Source organism: Loxodonta africana, chromosome 6, assembly GCF_030014295.1.
Source record: "Loxodonta africana isolate mLoxAfr1 chromosome 6, mLoxAfr1.hap2, whole genome shotgun sequence".
In the NCBI taxonomy this organism is placed as follows: Eukaryota; Metazoa; Chordata; class Mammalia; order Proboscidea; family Elephantidae; genus Loxodonta; species Loxodonta africana.
Genome location: NC_087347.1, coordinates 78669337 through 78687623, shown reverse-complemented (window position 1 = coordinate 78687623; position 18287 = coordinate 78669337). Strand labels below are relative to the sequence as shown.

Sequence of the window (18287 nt, the reverse complement as noted above, 5' to 3'; positions counted from 1 at the left end):
CAAGCATTATGGAAGACTCAGAGTCTATGAAAATGAAATGGAGAAAGCGAAGACTCCCGAAATTACTCAAGTCCTTCCCAGCTACCACATGACATACAGAAAACTAAGCAAATGTTGGATAAGACAGGATGAAAGCGGCAAGAAAAATAAACTCCGATTTCTGAGTGAGCAAAGGCCCTGAAAATTCTTATTGTGCTGCTTCCTCTCTTCAAGTGTTCCATAGCAATAATCCAAGGTCACTGCCTTAGTTATTTAGCGTTGCTATAACTGAAATACCACATGTGGATGGCTTTAACAAAGAGAAATTTATTTCCTCACAGCCTAAAAGTCCAAATTGAGGGCATCAGCTCCAGGGGAAGGCTTTCTCTCTCTGTCGCCTCTGGAGGAAGGTCCCTGTCCTCAATCTTCCCCTGGTCCAGGAGCTCCTCAGGTGCAAGGACCCCGGATCCAAAGGACGTGCTCTGCTCCTGGTGCTGCTTTCTCAGTGGTATGAGGTTCCCTTGTCTCTCTGCTTGCTTCTCCCTTTTATATCTCAAGAGATTACCTCAAAACAAAATCCCATCTTGGAGATTGAGTCCTGCCTCACTAACACAACTTCTGCCCATGGCCCAGCCCAGCTGATAAACACACATTTTGGGGAGGACATAATTCAATCCATGACAGTCACTAATGTACACTGTTCAAATTCTGGGGAGCCTGAATGATAAGAATGTGGCAGGTACTGCATCGGGCCCTGCAATACCCAGAAATGTGGGACCAGGAACAAAGCATAGCAAAAATTAGAAATTACACACCGTGAATTAAAAGGAGACACTTAAAATCCTTCTCTACTATTACCACCGTTTGAGACTGTGGAAGACGGGATAATGCCCACCCCCACTCAAAGATGCCCATGTTCTAATGTACAGAACCTGTGAATATGTTCCCTCACATGACAAAAGGGTCTTTGCAAATGTGATTAACTTAAAGATTTTGAGATGGGAGATTATTCTGGATTTTCTGCTTGGCCCAATCTGATCACATGGGTCCTTAAAAGCAGACAACTTTCTTGACTGTGGTCAGAGAATGAGATGGAATTAAGGAAGCGGGTCAGAGAGATGTTAAGTTACTGGCTTTGCAGATGGAGTCAGGAGAGCATGGAATAAGGACTGTGGGTGGCTGCCAGAAGCTAGAGAAGGCTAGGAAACAGATTCTCCCCTAAAGTCTGCAGAAAGGAACGCAGCCTTGGTTTTAGCTCAGTGAGACCCGTGTCAGATTTCTGAGCTACAGAACAGTAAGACAATAAATTTGTGCCGTTTTAAACCATTCATTTGTGTCAATTTGTTATAGCAGCAATAGAAAACTAATACAAAGACCAACCAATGAAATTCACTGGGCAGCAGAGATTTCCCACAATACCACCAGTTAACAACTGTACGGATTTAACCAAGGAAAACAAAAGTTTTCTGGCACTCTAGGGATTGCATAATAAAGTTGAAACTATGTTCCACGAAGTCCAATTTCAATAGGGAAAGGAAAGGTAATGCAAAGAAAGTCCCCAAACAGAAATGTGCTTGTTACTCTCCCAAGACTTCACAATCTCTCCACTCGTTATCTCCAGGGATATAGTAACCAAGAACTGAAATAACTTTGCAAACAGTCCCCAGAATTATTCAGCTCTGATCAAGAGGACTATTCCTGAGAGACAACCTTCCCTGATAAAACTGGAGAGGAGAATTTTTAGAATGCTTAGAGCAGCAGGTTACCTCATCAGTAGCTAGGAAAGGTGGAGTATAAAAAAAAAAGGATGTGGAGCCAGGCCCTGCACAGCTACGCAAGGGATAACTTAAAACACTAAGGCGTTTGTTAAACTTTAAGGCTATTACTAGCCAAGGTACCAGTGAATTAACATTCAATTAAATGTCACCAGAGCTTTTTGAGGTACTCGATTTTTTAAGACATTTTCTCCTCATGCCTAGCTGTGCAATGGCATTAAAAGGCTTGTAACAGTTCAGGGAAGATGTGAGGGTCCCAGAAATACAACCAAACAGTCCAGCATGCAAGACAGACTGCTGGCCAGAGGGCTGTGGAGCAGTGATGAGAAGAGATCAAGAAGCCTACCCCTCCATCCCATTCTTAAGGTGGATACCAGGGTTCAATTCCTGGCATGGGCACTAACTGGTCATGTGACATTGCACAATTTACCCCACTTCTCTGAGATTGGATGAGAGCACCCCTGAGACCATTCTGCGTCAGAGCTCTGTCACAGGGAAGCTCCACAGAGTCAGGCTTTCTTTCACCTTTCAGCTGCCTATGAACTGCCGGCTACACCATCCCCTTTGTTGGGAATGGGGAAGATTACGGAAGGCTTTTTTGCCTGGGGACCTATGACCCGACAAGGATGTGGGAGAAGGGACATAACTCACCGACACTCTAAAGCTCGAACGTTGAGACTTGGTGCTGAGACCGAAAGGCAGGTACAGCTAACGGATACTGGTAAAGACCTGGGGGAAGGAATCCAAGCTGGGTATACATGAAGGGCAGAGAATGCTGATGCAAGGGCCCTGGTGCAGCATGACTTTCTTCATATCTCTGCACCAAAAACGCCCAGGCAGTTCCCACAGCAGAGTAATGTTTTAAAGGCAGAATAATGAAAAGAACAAATTATAGAGATTATATCCAAAATATTGACTTGATTGGGGATTACTGTCAAGGGAATCTAGTAAAGAAGTATTTTTTGTACACATTTCCATTATGACATCAAGAACAAAAAGCTGCAAAAAAAAAAAAGGAGGAAAGAAAGAACACAAAAATCTGTGAGGCATCTTGATATGAAAAGTTTGTGGTAGAACAAGCTCTAAATTGAGAATCAGTTAGGACTCATGGAACCCACATTTATTGAGTGGAAGGCCCAGTGCAGCAACATTTAAGCGCTCAGCTGCTAAAGGTTGGCAACTGGAACCCACCCAGTGGCTCCACAGGAGAAAGACCTGGCAATCTGCTTCCATAAAGATTATACAACAGCCTAGAAAACACTCTGGGACAGTCCTACTCTCTCTTGTGGGGTCTCTAGGAGTTGAAAACTGACTTGACAGCACCTAACAACAACACTCGAGTGCTGGGCACCATATGGCTGCACAAGCATAAAGGCAATTTCTCATCTCCTCAAATAGTCATGTCTCACCACATGTCACCTCCTCCAGCCCCAAGGTGCTCACAGCAAACAACCACAGGTGGATTCCTGAAAGAATATGAATTAGAGGAATCCATAAGAATGGCTTCACGATGGAGCCCTATTTTTATGTTCTATCTCTGGTGTGCTAGTTATACTCAGAAATCATTCATTTTTGTGGCTTCTCTGCACAGTGTCTCAGCTGAAACCCTCGGAGGCCTAACACAGACTGAGGTAGCAGTGTTTGCTGCTACAGGATGGTGCTGCCTCCTGCAGACCCCAAGAGCCACAGAAAGCGTAAGTAACCTCCACATGCTTTGACACTGAGTTTACTCGCTTATATTATTTCCAGATTCTCAGAGTCTAAGAGCATTTTACTGAGGTCAAAATCCAATGCTGAAAGTGGTCTTTCTGTTGCACAGAGTTTTCACATATCATTTTTGCACACGTAGCCTTTCATATGCTACAATGCTGAAAATCTGAGAGCTCCCTAAGTAGCAAGTAATACTTTTAAGTAAGGTCAGTTCTAGCACATTAATTCAAAATAATAACAATAAGGAAGCCATTAAAAAGGATTGTGCAGATTTATATTAACTGATATAAAAGGAAATCCAATATATATTACTAAACAAAGCAGATTATGACATGGTGTTGTGTGAAATACAATGTTTATATAACAGATATTTTAAAATTTAAAGTATGCATTGACATGTATGTACAGAAAAAAGGCTAGAATGTATATCAGGACGCTAATAATGATTTAGCTATGGGTCATGAGTTTATGGATGACTTTGTTTTTTGCTTTTTTTCCTTCAATTTTTTTAGATTTTCTTTAATGTAAGATGACCATATATCACTTAAGAACAAAGAAGTAACAAATGCTTTTAAAGTCTTCTATGTACATTCCTTATTGCTGAAAGTATCTGTACTCACAATGTCTTCTTGCTCCATTGCCAAAAAAAATTGACATTCTCTCATGATGGAAGTCTTTAATTCTTCTATTTTGCTTCCCTTATGTTACCAATTTTTTCTGAACATAAACCTTCCTTCCTTTAGCATGCTTTCCAGCAGAAAAATTTTATATATGCAAAAAGCCAACAGCCTATACAACCCTATCTATACCGCCTATACCTATACCATCTCCCTGTATCATACCATCAATAACACTGGATTTAGCATCAGAAGATCCCAGCTCTGGCCTGGGCTTACTAGCTCTGTGACTGTAGGAAAGCTACTTAACGTCTCCGATCATTCCTTTTCATCTCTAAGCAGTACGTAGGACTAAAAAAAAAAAAGGAAGAGTTAAATCAGGCAAGTGATGTGACAGTACTTTTAAAATTGCAAAACACTGCAAATGCTGGTTGCTATTAACATCATCATCTTCAGCATCTACTGTAAAAAAAAATATTTTCTTCATATTTCTGTCACAATATTTAATGATGAGTTTATCAGGAAACGTTGTTAAAAGAATTTTTATGTAAAACGCTAATGAGAAGACAGGTAAACATTAACAGCTCTAAAAGCACACTCATTTCTTGTTGCGTTCAAAACAGAACTGAAACCCAGCATGGCCACAGGGTTCAGTGGCTAAGCACACTAACCTGGGTGTTAGAGACCGGGGTTCAAGACCTGCTTCTGCTTCTTATGAGCTGTAGAGTGTTGGGCAAGTATCATAACCACATTAAACCTTAGTCCCCTCAGTTATGAAATGTCAGTAACAGCAGTGCTGTTGTTTAATGTAGATCAAACAGGACGAGGTCTTATCACAGTGCCTGGCACATGGAAGGTACATCACCTTTTTAAAGGACACCATTGTCAATAAAGCCAAAATGTGCAACAATTCAATTTTCAGAGGAAAAAAGGAACCCGAAGAGATATTTAAAAATTAAGTAAAACGCTAAATAATTTTCATATTAACCAAAACCAAACTGATGGCCATCACATTGATTCCAACTTCTAATGAACCTATAGGACAGATTGGAACAGGGTTTCCAAGGCTGTAAATCTTTACAGAAGCAGGCTGCCACATGTTTCTCCAGTGGAGCAGCTGGTGGGTTTGAACTGACGACCTTTCGGTTAACAGCCGATTGCTTAACCACCGTGCCACCGTGCCCCCAGTGCTCTTAATTTTTGTATTAAGGACATATATTTCTAATAATTTGGAGCCTAAATAATAATATATACTGCCCTATTGAAAAACAAATGTGGGCTTGTCAGAAATAATTTGGGATTGATAAGCCCCCTACCAAAGACCAGAACCTGACACGGCCCTTGTATTCTTCCTTACCATTACTCTCCTCAAAATTTGGATGTTGAAAAAAAATAGACGCTGGCTACTATGGGAACAAGTAAACAAAAGGTAACACCCAGACAAAAGGACTCTCACTTTCCTTTCACTAGCCATACGTCTTCCTTTTATCTCTCCTCTTGCCGCATTTATCACTTTCTACCTTATATTAGAGTCATGTGTGTGGGATCTGATCTCTCCACCTACACGGTAAGCTCTTTGAGTGCAGAAATCCTGTCTTACTCACTTGTGGATTTTCAACAAAGCCTTGCACAAAGAAAGCAGTAAATAAGTAGTTTGTTGGGTGGTGGGGGGTGGAGAGAAGGAAAAAGAAAACACACTAAAAAGCACCACTACGACTGAACCCTATGTCTACACTATTTAACCTTTTGGAAGAAAAATTAATCAAGCCTCCCAGCCACTTGACTAGTGGCATTATGCAATTAACCCTGTTTTACAAGCTAGAGAATTGTTTAAGTATTTTAATTCCTCTAGAATAATGATATGATAAAATTAGAATTCAGGTATGCCAATGCTAAAGCAGTGATCAATATTCCTTCTAACAGCTTTAAAAAGCTTTCTTCATAAAACCAGAATTTGCTAAGTCTATTATTCTTTAAGGAGTCTTGGTGGCACGATGGTTAAGAACTCCACTGTGAATCGAAAGGTTGGCAGTTCAAACCCACCAGCAGCTCTGTGGGAGAAAAGACCTGGTGATCTGCTTCTAGGAAACCCTATGGGGCCATTCTACTCTGTCATATGGGGTTGCTATGGGCCAGAATCAAGTTGACAGCACACAACATTATTCTTTACTAAAGGTCCCTAGGTAGCACAAATGATTTGTGCTCAACTGCTAACCTAAACGATGGCAGTTCAAACCCACTCAGTGGTTCTGCAGAAGAAAAGGTCTGGTGATCTGCTACCATTAGGATTACAACCAAGAAAACCCTAGGGGGCAGTTCTACTCTGTAACACATACAAATGGTCGCTATGAGTTGTCAACCAACAACAACAACATCATTCTCTACCAAAGCTAAGTTCATCTTTTTAAAGAGAACCTAAAATAGTAAGTCAAATTAGACAATTATTTTCCTGTTAAAGTCTTTTTGTTAAACTAAATATCCTATCCTAGAGATTATTTCTCCCCACAAGCAGGAAAGCCACTGTGTTGATATGGGATTTTTAACTAGTTCATCAAGGACTAATGATAATGTTACTTAATAAGGAAGACCTAAGAAGAGTTGATACCTTTGAATTATGGTGTTGGCAAAGAACATAGAACATACCATAGACTGCGAAAAGAATGAATAAATCTGCCTTGAAAGAAGTACAACCAGAATGTTCCTTAGAAGCAAAGATGACGAGACTACGTCTCACATATGTTGGACATGTTATCAGGAGGGATCAGTCCCTGGAGAAGGAAAGCATCATGCTCGGTAAAGTAGAGGGTAAGCAAAAAGAGGAAGACCCTCAATGAGGATGGACTGACACAGTGGTTGCAACAATGGGCTCAAGCATAACAACGATTATGAGGATGGCGCAGGACCGGGTAGTGTTTTGTTCTGTTGTACATGGGTTCGCTATGAGTCAGAATTGACTCGATGGCATCTAACAACAACTTAAAAACAAAGTAAATTCATTATGAGCTAGTTGATGGGGTGTACCATACCAGAACATCTCTACAGGACACCTGTCATGGCTGCCTTCACCAGAACTGTAAACGCAATCCACCGGGCTGAGCTGACTGCATCCCACACAAAGGAGTTAACACTTTAATCGATAAGTTTATCATTTTCCAAATCACTGAGCCAGGTTCTAAGAAACACATGTTTTATGTTAAATACATGAGTATTTTATTTCATGAAAAATATACTAATGGCAAAATAGTTGTGCAATGTTTGAGTCAAACCAGAAACTGCATTACCGTCTGATGGTACATAAATTATGAGTAACCAACTCGGTATTTTTCTCCTGAGATGTGTTTAAGAGAATTTCCTTATCTTGTACCTGGACTTTTTGATATTCAATTTTTTGACAACACAGATGACATAACCATATACACAACAAACAAGAGAACATTTGCAGAAAAGTACATAAAATAGAAAAGCATTAACTATGTCCAGCATGTAACATTGAGACTGAAGGTCTAATCCTTTCTTTTCTCCAACCTTACCACACATACACCAGGTCCATTTTAAAAGCAAATTAAAGCAAAAATGTATTTTTCAAAGACAGCACTAGCCTTTTGCCTATGATCAGTACAAATTAATAATGGAAAAATACACTACTTGTAGCTACAGTATATTGTCTTTTCTTGTAGAATGTGACATTTTAAAAAGTAAAATTTTCCCCAATTTCCTACTTAGAGAACGAGGGAGAGGCTTACCTGGCATTTTTTTGGTGGGGGGAGGGTGAGGAGGGAACCATGTTCCTAGCAGTTAGATTTGTAAAATGCTTGGTCAAGAAGAAAATCAGAGTGACCTTTCCAAGACGTGGGGTAGGCAGCCACCCACACAGCCTTAGTTAAGGACTGATGGAAGGCAGACTTGAACTGAAGTCTCCTACCCACTGACCTGTGGAGCACAATACACATAAATGCCATGCCCAAATAGCCTCAAAAAATAGAAAAGAAAGGCAAGTATACTCTTTCCCAATACTTGATAGCCACACATTGTCTACATCAGTGGTTCAGACAGCCAGACTGATGCTGGATATATATTTTTATATATAAACCAAACCCACCACCGTCGAGTTGATTCCGACTCATAGTGACCCTATAGGACAGAGTAGAACTGCCTTATAGTTTCCAAGGAATGTCTGGTGGATTCAAACTGCCGCCCTCTTGGTTAGCAGCCATAGTACTTAACCACTACGTCACCAGGGTTTCCTCTCTCTCTCTCTCTGTATCACATATATATACACACACATATCACATATGCATACATACAACCACACACACACATACATCAGTATCTTGAAGTGGAGATGGAAACAGAAGAGAAAAGCAAAAGAGAGGTCATGGATTTTTTTAAAAGAAGACCAAATAGCAACTTCCAGCTCCCCATCACACAGGCTGGTACAGCAGATTGCTTGTTTGGGCCCAGAGATGGTATGATCCAGGATAAATTTCAAATGGGGAATGGTCTATGCAGAAATTTTATGGCAGGGAGCGACACTGGATGGCAGGTTTTTTATACCAAAAGAGCTTGTTGCTTTGAAGGTTCTAAGAGAAGAAAATCAGACATACAAGAGGATGCTGGTGGGGAGAAAAGGGAGCAGAGGGCTGCCACCTGTACACGAGAGATCATCTCCATGGGGATTCTATGACCATATTCATTTATGGCATAAACAGTGTTTCTAAAACTGGGGATGTGAATGTGCTCACAGAATCCTCTAAATGTTTTTAAATGTTGCATTTCCATTTCAATTATAATCTTTCTCTCTCTTACACACACACACATAATTACTCTGGGACATCAGGAGAGTGTCCTTGTCAGGGACCATGATGACTGCCCCAACTTTAAATTCACAGTCACCAACCTCAAGTGATCCCCAGTGTTGCCTACGAATCCTGCCACATTTCCCAAGTAAATTTACTCTCCTGTTCTCCTGGATAATTATTCCTTTCTCTTCTTAAACTTTTAACACTTTCTTTTCCTTCCTCACCCTCAACTGATGACATCCCATGTTCTGCTGAGAAAAAAGAAACGATAGAAGAAGAGGACTTTCACACTCCTGCTCCCGATCTGTCCAATCCACTTGCATCTCTACCTGACGACTCAGTCTGCCCTCGCTTCATAGGGGTTGCACTGTTCAACAGATGCCCTGTCCATTCTCTGTATGAACGCCTGGATGTCATCCCTACTCACTCAGTTAAGAACATCAGTTTTACAACTGTCCCCTCTTCTCATTCAATTTTTCCTTCTTTATTGGATCATTTCCACCAATCTATCCCACAGCCGTCGAGTTGATTCCGACTCATAACTATCCTGCAGAATAGAGCAGAACTGCCGGATAAGGTTTCCAATGCTGTAAATCTTTATAGAATCAGACTTCCACATCTTTCTCTCGCTAGTGGGTTGAACTGCCGACATTTTGGTTGGCAGCCGAGCTCTTAACCTTTGCATCATCAGGGCTCCTCATTAATCTATAAACATACTTTAAAAAAAAAAATCCTTTTGGCCCATATTCTCATTGATCTATTGCCCCATTTTCCTGCTTCCCTATATAGAAAATTTTCCAGGAAGAGTTGTTTATACTAACAAGTCATTTACACTTATTACTCCCATGTTCTCTCCTGCTACTCTGTCTTGAACTTAGTTCAATCAGGCTTTTGTCTCCATCATGCGGCTAAAATATTTCTTGTCAAGGCCAAAATCCATGTTGCCACATACAACCGTGAATTCTTAGTTCTCATTGTACTTGATCTATTAATAACATTTGATTCAACTTTTCACTCATTCTTTCTTGAAACACTTTCTCCATTCGGTTTACAGGACTATCACTCTCTCTTGGTTCTCCTTCTTCCTCCCCAGACTCTTCTCATTTTCTGTTGATTGGCCCTCATCCTTCTACCTCCTGTGAGGCTGGACCACACCTCTTCTCTTCTCTTTACTATCACTCACTCCCTAGGTGATCTCGTCTCATAGCTTTATATACCCTATGAGCCAATAGTTCTCAAATCCCTATCTCTAGCTGAGATACTGCCTTTAAATTCTAGACTCATGTATCCAAACGAATGCCTATTTCACATTTTACCACGTAGATGTCTAATAAAAAACCAAAAACCTGTTACTGTTGAGTCAATTCCGACTCATAGCGACCCTACAGGCACCTCAAACTTAACATGCCCAAAACTGAATTCTTGATTCTACCCCAATATGGGACTCCAACTCCTTTCCCCATCTCAGTAAGCAGCAATTCCATTCATCTGTATTTTCAGGCCAAAACTCTGAATAATTCTGAGTTCTCGCTTTCCCACCGAGAACCCAATAGCTGCTTGCCACCTCCACTACTGCCCACTCTGGTCCAAGCCACATCATCACTCACTGTGTCATTGCAGTAGCCTTCCACCTTCTCTATATGCTCTATTCTTCCTAAAGAAATCACAGTGATGTTTTTAAAATTTAACTCAGATCATATCCCTCTTCTACGCAAAGTCTCCAATGGTTTTCTACCCAGTAGCGGTGAAATCTAAAGTGTTCTCCACATGGCCCTACATAACTTGAGTCCTGCTAACTCTAAGTCCTTCACCTCCTACCACTCTAGCCACACTGGCTCCCTGGCTGTTTTTATAACATGTTTCCTGCTCAGAACATCTGCAAGTGCCATTCTTTCTGTCCAGGATTCTTCCTCCAAACAGCCTCATGGCTTGATTCCTCACTTCCTTCAGGAATATCACCTTATTTAGAGAGGCTTCTGTTGTAGGAAGAATTCTAAGATGGCCCCCAAGATTCCTGATCACTGGTGTTCGTGCCCTGCATAATCCTCTCCCCTTGAGTGGGGCAGCACCTATAAAATCATGGATGTCACTCCAGTGATTAGGTTATGCTATATGGCAAAGGTGAAGGGATTTTACACACGTCTGTAGGGTCTAAAATCAGTTGACTGTGAGTTAATGAAAAGTGAAATTATTCTAGGTGGGCCCGGCTTAATCAGGGGAAAGCCCTTTTAAAAGAGGCACTAAGCCCTGGGGAAGGTAAGGAAGACACTTTCCTGCTGCCCTTGAAGAAGCAAACTGGCAAATTGTGAACTGCCTGTAGAGAAGGGTAGCCTTTAGTAGCTAACCCTTATAACTGCAAGGAACTGAATTCTGTCAACAATCCAAATGAGCTTGGAAGAGGACCCAGAACTCCAGATAAGAATGCAGCTCAGCCAACATTTAATATTAGCCTTATGAGACACTGAGCACAGAATCCAGATAGACTTACAGAAACTATGAGATAATAAATAGGTACTGCTTTAAAGCTGTTAAGCTTGTGGTAGCTTGTTACACAGCAATAGAAAATGAATACGCCTTCCCTAACACAGACTAAAGTTCTCTCATACTCTCTATCCTCCTGACATAGCTTTTCCTTCACAGAACTTTATATATATCGTATATATGTGTGTTGTCATGTAAGTATATATCACGCATACATGCAAGTGTGTGTGTGTATCGGAGCCCTGGTGGTGCAGAGGTAAAGCCACAGCTGCTAACCAAAAGGTCGGCAGTTCAAATCCACCCAGTTACTCCTTGAAAACCCTATGGGGCAGTTCTACACTATAAGTCAGAATTGACTGGATGGCAACAGGTTTCGTTATCTATCTACCTATCTATTTACCTGTCTATCTACCCATCTACCTACCTACCTACCTATCTATCTAACCTATCTATCTATTTTGGTGTGTATCATTTGAATATTTTAATTGTTCATCTCCCAGCCTCTAGAATGTAAGCTCCTTGAGGGCAAGCAATTTGTCTTTTCTTTTCTCCACTGCTGCATTACAGCATGTAGAACAGTGCCATGCACATAGGAGGTGCTTAATAAATATTTACAGAATGAATACTGTTTACGTTTCCATTAGCACAAAGTGATCACAAAAATGTAATGAGTGGCATTTAACTTTTAACTTTGAAAGGCTATTTCACAAACTTAAGTACAAGAACTCCCCTAGGGGAGTCCAAAGATACGTTTTGAGAGATTCATGAGTTCCCAAATTTGAAAAACACTAGTTTAAACAAGTGCCTTGTAAATATTTAGGGGAAAAAAAAAGGATACCAACAGTTAGGCATCAACATGTGTTTACTGAAAGTAAATCATACTACAATTCATTTCCATTTTTTGAAAGTGATTCTAAGTGGTTAGATTCAGAAAAATGTCACTGATATAAACCAAAAACCAAACCCAGTGCCGTCGAGTCGATTCCGACTCACAGAGACCCTACAGGACAGAGTAGAACCGCCCCATAGAGTTTCCAAGGAGTGCCTGGAGGATTCAAACTGCAGACCCTTTGGTTAGCAGCCGTACCACTTAACCAGTACGCCACCAGGGTTTCCTCACTGATATAGTATGTCTTAATTTCAGAAACACATTTACCATATTTTACGCAAATAACGCTCTCCTTCTACGTTTGTTTGCCACCATGCTCCACACCCCCCGCCCCAGGTACTCTCATAAATAAGCATGCTATGCTAATCCTTTTACAGCAAAATGTAAAAAAAATTGGCGTAATAGAGCTTAGGAAAATACCTCACAGGGGGATGGTGCAGCTGGCAAACAAATGTACAAGGTGTGCATTATTTTTATTAAAATACAGTATCAGATCCCTTTATGATATGCTTGGGAAGAGTTAATGCTCACTGAAAGTCAACAGGGTCAACTGGATTTGTTTCTTGTTGAGCAAGTGTAACAAAGAATGCTAGATAGTTACTGAAAGCCATTTCAAAAATGGTTTCTAACAGATGCCAGAAGACTCTGTCCTCCCTAAAACTGTTGTACAAGTTAATGTTTCAGATAAAGATGTAAAAGACAACTTTATCTGATTGGCAAGTGACATATATCCAAACATTGTAACTAATATGACACACTGACAACCATGATTGAGATGAATGGCAGACAAGCAATGAGTCAAAACTAACATGTTAATTGTTACAGTGATAAATGTTAACTCACACAAACAAACATGAGCTGCAGTTCAGAATTAGGCTTGGCAGCCCTTCAAATGGAACAAACAAAATCAAGAGGTTTTCTTTGACTCTTGAGTCATGCCAAACTTGTCACCAAGGCATGTGGCTATTTCAAAAGGCAATTAAAAACTTGGGCTGATTTAGGAGAAATATAGAGGATGGACTGCAAAAATCACATGATCTCATTATTGTACTCTCCAATTAGTTCAGACCACATCTTGAGTACTTTAACAAGGGTGCTACCTTTAAAAGGGACAATGTTAAGCAGAAAAACAATTCTACGCAAAGAGCTTTGAGGTCAAATAGGTTTTAGAGTAAACAAATTCCTTTCCTGCAGAACTTCTTAGAAAGTTTACTATGTTAATGTTCACTGCAATTTCTAAAGAACATGTGTATCTACAGGTAGGAACATAGAATGCACTGTGTCTTAACATATTTCAACATGAAACTCTTTCATCATAACAAGTCTACTATCTTAGGACAAGTCTACTACCTTGTAGGATTAGAGATCTAAGCCGCGAACTTTGAGAAACAATATCCTAGACCTGCGAGGAAAAAGGTAAAAAAGCAGATGCAGAATAAATGTTTACAGGAGTACCTAGGAGTGTGAGGGCTGATAGGGAAACTGTATTATAATTACAAAGACTAAAGGTACTTGAATTCTTTTGCCTAGGAAAAGAGAAGAAGACTTGCAAATGACTGTCAGAAAAATGAGGGCATGCATTTGTCCTATATTGTTCTAATGTCTAGATCAAAACAGTATTCAGAGGTAAGTCTCTGAAATATGTTTTTTAACATGCTCCCGAGAGGATCTTTATCTAGAGAGTCTGATATTTTCTCTAAGGGCACACAATTAGAGCCCACAGGAGCTAGAATAAGATCGGTTGAATCTTTAAAAGGAGAAAACTATCTAACATCTAAAAGCTTCCAGTATCATAAAAACCAAAACCAAACTTGTTGTCGTCAAGTCGATTCTGACTCATACTGACCCTACAGGACAGAGTAGAACAGCCCCATAGAGTCTCCAAGTAGCCGTGGTAGATTCTAACTGCTAACCTTTTGGCTAACGGCCATAGTTCTTAACCAGTGTGCCACCAGGACTCCTTCAGTATCATAAGGGGTAGCAATAGAGAAAAAAGTGAGCTGAAGTTAGCATTCAACAGGGACGTTAAGGAAAGATTCTGCATAGTAAAGTAAGATACTGGATTAAACCCTTTGCTCTTGAGTCAATTCTGACTCACTGTGAGCCTATGGGACAGAGTAGAACTGCCCCATCAGATTTCCAAGGCTGAAAATCTTTATGGAAGCAGATGGCACATCTTTCTCTCAAGGAGCAGCTGGTGTTTTCAAACCACCAACTTTTGGTGAGCACCCAAGGGCTTTAACCACTGTGCTACCAGGACTCCTTGGATACTGGATCACTGGATTCCAAACGTCACTTCCAAGACTGGCATACTCAGTGAGCCAGGCTATAACTTCCACGGTCTTGCTCATTCCCGCACGTTGTGGAAATAACAGGGTCTGCTACAGAGTAGGCCTCATAAATATTGGTTGAATAAATGAACAGATGAAAAAGTGAAAAATAAGTAAATAAATAAAGAAGTACTGGTTCCAAAGTCAGACAAAAAGGGAATAAGCTGTTTCAGTTTTGGGAGATTGTTAAATTCACTAATTATGAATACTAATCAGGATTACTTACAAACACAAGAAAAAAATTTAAAAAGTTATAATCTGTTGTCTTGAGATACCAAATCCCTAGCAAAGAATATATGTAAAGATGAGCCTTTAAATTAAAAAGTCCTTGGAACAGAAAGAGCTTTCACTCAGTAGGTATAAAATCTCCACTGTCAAGCACCATATTTGTATCCATTTCCTAGAAGATTGAGGGTTCTTTCAAAATATATGTCATTTCTCAACAGTGGCTGATCAAACCTGCCACTGAAAAATGTTCTGAACAGGCAACTTAGAGTACAAGCATGGTTTATTTCTGTCAGAGACTGACTGCTGAAGTGTGAAAGAAACTCATTAAAAATCTCTTACTGTGATCTTACATTGTAAAAAAGAAAAAAAAAGAGAGAGAGAGAAAGAAGGAAAAGCCAAGGGAAAAATACTTAATGAAGGGTACACTGAGCCTGCAGACATGCTCATATGGTGTTTTTCTTCTTATTCTTCTTTAGTACACAATTACATTCAAGAGAACAATTAGTCCTGGGAATACAGCATACACTTGTTGTTTGAGGGAATCAAATAAGTTAACAATTTTATTTTATGCTAATATGAAGAAAATTAACGGAGGCAATCAGAATATTGTACTATTGGAAAAACGAGGCAAAGTAAACAGCAATATTGTTTACCTTAATCTTAAAACGAGGTTCACAACGCAAGAAGCTTCTCTATAGTCTTCGCTAGCATTGGGTTGGCCCTTTAAAAACAAAACAGGAAATGCTGTTATAATTTTATCAGGAAACAAATGAATAAAATCACAATACCCCTGGATTCATACAGCCCTTTCTTTCTGGCAATCTCAAAACTAGATGTTAGCATATCTTGTCTTATTTGGCCTCATAACAGCTCTGTGTAAGGATGGAATCATACCTAATTTGCATCACAATTGTGGGTATGAAGGTTTCTTATAGAAATCTCAGTGGTAGGATGAGAAGTATAAACAACTGGTATAAGCTACAGTAAGTCCAAAGAAGTGCCACCATCTAAAGCAGCACCTTGCAACCTGAGTCATGGACTATTACTCTCTGGGCCTTGGTGAGGAACAAAGGTTGAGGACCTTAAACCTTACAATGCAAAGAAACGTGGAACCCAGTAGATCAGACCAGTGTTTATCTTTCCTGTTTTCTCACCTAGAGCTTATTCTGTGACCACAGACATCAACCAGAAGTGCCTCTACTACATGGCTCTGCCCTATCCTTACCAATTCCCAGGGACAAGTCAACCTTCTTGTTGGAGTAGGGAAAAAAGGAATTACAGGTCAAGATTTAGCTCTGCCAATGACCAGCTATGCAACCACAGACAAGTATTTCAACAAATCAATTTGTGATTTTACAAAATGGAGATAATACCTGCCTCAAAAGATTGTTGGGGAAACAAAATAATATATATTATAATGCACCATAAACTATAAATGTTATACAGTACTAGATACCCTAATCCCTTTTCCTGCTTCCTTTACTCTCTTTGTATCTGACTTATTATTATCTCCAATTTGCTTTTTATCATTCAGCCAATCCCTACAGTTTATCTCAAGGCATTTTACTGGGTTGCCTATAAAGGCATAAAGCCTCTAACCAGGTGTGTGGCCTCAGACAAGCCACTTAACCTCTGCAGGTCTCTGCTTTGTCAGCTGTAAACAAGGGCCAAGAACTAGGTATCTGACCTCAAACAGGCTTCCTGCTACCATGAAATTCCATCACTCTAACCATCTCCACAGTACGTATCTGTTTCATAAAACAAGTATCAGAAGGAATAGATCTGAACTGATATGGAATATATAGGTTTGGGGGAAAATGTCCAAAGCAGGGTGGTGCTTTATAGTATAACCATGATGAGAGCCAAAGGGTTTACCTATTAATTATTCAGCAAAATCAGAACTGTGAGCCTAAATTCTGGCTCTAGGTCCATATTCATTCTCCTGGACTGCTCAGTATCCTTCACCACCACCTAACCCAACTCATGACACATGTCTTCTGTCACATAACTTTTAATATAAAGGCATTTCACAGTCACTGGACTACGATTTTTACAAGTCGAGCTGCAGAGATAAATTGATCCACAAAATTCAATGATACAATAATTATGAAAACAGCTTATTGTACCCAACCAAGGGTGAAAAAGAAAAGTATAAATTAACTGTATGTTTGGTGGCTGGAATGTAACAGAATGGTGAGTCATTTTCTTTCCTTTTCTTATTTTACACAGTACCATCCATTTCAGAAGCTGTCTAGTAATCAATTCCTGATTTTGAACCTATCATTTAAAGGCTGGATATCCTGAAAAAAATCACCGTCAATAGTAACTGCTCTTGTTTACACCACGCCATTTAAAAAAGAGAGCTTACAAGCCCCTGATTTTGAAGCACTACCTTGAAACTATCTTTCTAAAATGCTGGTTTTTCTCAATCTCTGCCTACAGAGTATCTCAAATATGAATGACTGACACAGAAACATACCTGAGAGTCCTGCACAGAAAGGGACTGTATTTGCTCGGGTATACTGCTGGCATTCACTGCGATCTGTGAAGAGAGCCACCGTTACAGTACTTATGGAAACCAAAAGGGAACATTAAGGTCAATGTAGTTAACGTTAAGTCACAATTATCAGAGACGATTAATTTTCAAAAGTCTGAAAGCAGTATTTCACAAAGTCATTCTGACTACCTGCATTGGAATCACTGAGGACATGTGTTAAAATGAAGACTCCTAGGCCCGACCCCAACTGTGACTCAGAATTTTGTGGAGCTAGGGAGGATCTGTATCTTTAACAAGTTCACCAAGTGATCCTTCAGATGCTTTTAGAGAACCACTGAACAACAATGAATGCACTATTTGATATTTTAAACTTGATAACAGACAGATACCTTAGGACAATTTTTTTTCTCATTGCATAATTTGATTTAAAGTTAAGGGCCCCCAAAAGATATGAACAGACTCTTCACTAAAGAAGACATTCAGGTAGCTAACAGATACATGAGGAAATGCTCACAATCATTAGCCATTCCAAAACCCCACTGCCGTCGAGTCGATTCTGACTCATAGTGACCCTATAGGACATAGTGGAACTGCCCCATAGAGTTTCCAAGGAGCACCGGGCAGATTCAAACCGCCAACCTTTTGGTTAGCAGCCATAGCACTTAACCACTAGACCACCAGGGTTCCCTCATTAGCCATTAGAGAAATACAAATCAAAACTACAATGAGATTTCATCTTACTCTAACAAGGCTGGCATTAATTCAAAAAAACACAAAATAATAAATGTTGGAGAGGCTGTGTGGAGAGACTGGAACACTTATATACTGCTGGTGGGAACATAAAATGGTACAATCACTTTGGAAATCTATTTGGCGCTTCCTTAAAAAGCTAGAAATAGAACCACCATATGATCTAGCAATCCCACTCCTTGGAATAAATCCTAGAGAAATAAGAGCCTTTACATGAACAGATATATGCACA

The 18287-nt window shown here is 40.0% G+C and overlaps 1 protein-coding gene across 12 annotated transcripts in view; it reads right to left on the bottom strand.

Moving 5' to 3' along the window:
- Window positions 1–18287, bottom strand: part of STK39 (serine/threonine kinase 39) — a 420086-nt gene that overhangs the window by 181416 nt on the left and 220383 nt on the right. For all 12 annotated transcript variants that reach the window (XR_010322295.1, XM_064287029.1, XM_064287028.1 and 9 more), the window contains 2 exons: window positions 17288–17350; window positions 15462–15529 (listed from right to left, as the gene is read on the bottom strand). Coding sequence is in view for 11 of the 12 variants with exons in the window: in XM_064287029.1 (XP_064143099.1) it covers window positions 15462–15529; window positions 17288–17350 (131 nt within the window). In the remaining variant the exon portion in view is untranslated. The remainder of the gene's footprint in view (window positions 1–15461; window positions 15530–17287; window positions 17351–18287) is intronic.